Source organism: Crassostrea angulata, chromosome 4 (assembly GCF_025612915.1).
Source record: "Crassostrea angulata isolate pt1a10 chromosome 4, ASM2561291v2, whole genome shotgun sequence".
Lineage (NCBI taxonomy): Eukaryota > Metazoa > Mollusca > Bivalvia > Ostreida > Ostreidae > Magallana > Magallana angulata.
In genome coordinates this window covers 33703120-33705755 of record NC_069114.1, presented here as the reverse complement: position 1 = coordinate 33705755, position 2636 = coordinate 33703120, and the positions used below count along the sequence as shown (strand labels likewise).

The window sequence follows — 2636 nt, the reverse complement described above, 5'->3', positions numbered from 1 at the left end:
ATTATATGATATTTTTGTCATTCACGTGTAGAATATGTGGTATACATGTATCTATGCAGATAACAGGAAGTTGCAAGCATTATGTGACTGTAAAGTCTTTTACGCTGCTAATTTGATATACTTTAACCACAAACGTAGTTAACATTATGTTCAATGTTAAATAAATTTTATGATATATCTGTTGAACGGTTAATGTTTTAAAAAGAATTAATATGATAAAAACTGATTTAAAAGTATAGCGGTAAAGAAAAGAAATGCGTTTGCAGAGACACAACTGAGTTTTGATATTATTTTGAATTACTTAAGATATTTTTTTTAACGAAGCATATAACTGAAGTGATATTTTTAAAGCAAATGTATTCAAAAATTTATTATCATCAAATTATGTTATTGATATGAAAGTGATATTTTCTTCCCATGTATAGTTTTAGATCAGTTTTTAAGGTACAATGCCACATTGACCATGTAGGCCGTAGTGTGACCCCTCTCTGTTCTCTGTCGTCAGCTTTATGACTTCATAGGATTCCACTACTAGATGCCTTAAGCATCAAAACGTTATATGACTCCTTTCCCAGATGATCATACACATTTTGCGAGGCTGCCACATCCCTTTCTAAAATTAGATGTGTGAACCAGATTGAGACATACAAGTATTTACAGATAAATATGCATTTACAATTAAGAAAAGGTGGATACACTCGAAATATACCTACATATTTAAAGGTTTAATAAATTATCTTACCATGCATAGTTGAAACAACACATTTTCCAATTGCGGGCTTTCTTTCTCTTATTGACGATAGAAATAGAAACAGTTTATAACAAATAAACAATTGCGTTCCCGACTGATTTACAACAACCATCTAAAGAATACATACATTTTTTCTCGGATTGTAAAAATTGCAAAAATTTTAAAAATAGTCATGTCATAAGCCTGACAAGGCTCTTTGGAATACAAAATATGTAAAAACATATTTATAAATTTAGTTTTTAAACAGATTGACAGATACATATTTAAATTGTTTTTGCACTTAATAGTTAAATACTATCACCCATTTACCTGAAAATACACATGATTGCAACGCAAAAGGTAAAACAAACAGCACCAGTTCCGATCAGTGAAATCAAAATACTTGGGTAATGTAAATGAGTGGAATCATGATTTGCTTCTGAATCACATGTGCATTTCTCTTTAAACAAAAGAAAACATATAAGGCATGTTATTTTGATTCACTTACAGTTACTTTTTTTAATTCATTTTATTTTGTTTTATGGTCGACATGTAAATAAACTTCACCATCAAATATATTGATAATATTTTTGATAATTGGCTAATAAAATTATGATTATGCTCTATTTATTTAAAGGTAAACGAAATCGTTATTTTTGGACGAGAAAATTTGCACATACAAGTATATGGGGTTGACAAATAAAAGTGAAAATTCTAAATGTGACAATATAAATGATATGATAAATGTTTTAAATATTTTATGTCATTTAAAAGACATGGTAAATAACAAATACCTTTACCTGTTTTTTTAGAGCATCCCGTGACTTTATCACAAGGATCACAGGAGCAAATCTCTTTACAGAATAGTCCATATAATCCTTTTGGGCATTCTTCCTCGCAGTTTTCCCCGAAAGTACCAGGAGTGCATGCTTATTATGAAATATGATTACATATTATCATATTCATTCTGACAACAAACTATACTTTTTTTGAATTAAAAATACAGGTTTCTAATTCATTACCTGTACAAGTGTTTCCAACAAGTCTATAATTCTTGCAACACTCAATAGGATTCCTATATTTAATATATAAATGAAACTGATCATCACATTATAAAAGAAAAATGAATAAAGAATATTAAGATAAAATACAATTTACTCACCCTTGAGAACCATGGGAACAAATTCCTGGCTGTTGTTCGGTTAAGACATTTGAAATTAGAGTCAGGAAAATTACTTCGAGGTCGCAACGCATGGCATCAATTCGAAGATGCAGTCTATCGTTGTCATTGACAAACTTTTGTATCAATAATTATAAATAGTGGGTAGGAAACAGGACGAAGATTGGCTCAAACCATAACGGTGTACATGTTTAGATTTTGACATACGGTTTTACATTCCTAGAACACAGTTATCAAACAAAAGTATAAAGACGAAGTATTTCAATGACTTTAATCATGAGCAAATGAAACCACTCTAATCACATGTCTTTGAGCATTATCAAGCGATCAAATACGGTCGGGTGTGATCAAATCATACATGTATAAAAGCCGAGGAACTTTATAATAGATTCCTTATTATCTATATTTGCATATTAATTTTGGATTAGATATTAAAATGGTCATTGAGTCATTGATGTATTGAACGATACATTACATATAATCAATTTGTAGTTTTATCTTAGATAAAGACACTGGAAAATGTACGTATAAGCTGCATAATTATTTCTTATTATGAATTTGAACACATTAATAATAAGGAAGATAGAATTAAGGAAGATACATACGAGGGTTGTCCCAAAATACCGTAGACTGACCTCATAACTTTAAAACTATTCATCGCAAATACACTAAACTTTTTCGGTCACTTAGTAGTGCTATTGTTGATTAATATCTCAAATTACAGCT

General features: G+C 29.7%; 1 protein-coding gene across 1 annotated transcript; it reads right to left on the bottom strand.

Moving 5' to 3' along the window:
• Positions 1–397: 397 nt before the first annotated feature.
• LOC128181324 (multiple epidermal growth factor-like domains protein 6) lies at positions 398–2175 on the bottom strand. The gene is made up of 6 exons (XM_052849685.1): positions 1893–2175; positions 1753–1805; positions 1531–1659; positions 1061–1190; positions 743–789; positions 398–613 (listed from the first exon to the last, which is right to left on the bottom strand). Exons 1-6 carry the CDS (start codon positions 1982–1984, stop codon positions 516–518), a joined length of 549 nt encoding a protein of 182 aa, XP_052705645.1. The 5' UTR covers positions 1985–2175; the 3' UTR covers positions 398–515.
• Between the last annotated feature and the right edge of the window lie 461 nt (positions 2176–2636).

What these genes read in the sequence shown, in the direction of transcription:
- LOC128181324 (XM_052849685.1), bottom strand. Translation starts at nt 1,984, where the DNA reads ATGCGTTGCGACCTCGAAGTAATTTTCCTGACTCTAATTTCAAATGTC. An exon ending in TGTTCCCATGGTTCTCAAGG is followed by an intron (nt 1,806 to 1,892) that starts GTGAGTAAATTG and finishes TATTAAATATAG; the next exon opens with GAATCCTATTGAGTGTTGCA. An exon ending in GCAATCATGTGTATTTTCAG is followed by an intron (nt 790 to 1,060) that starts GTAAATGGGTGA and finishes ATCGTCAATAAG; the next exon opens with AGAAAGAAAGCCCGCAATTG.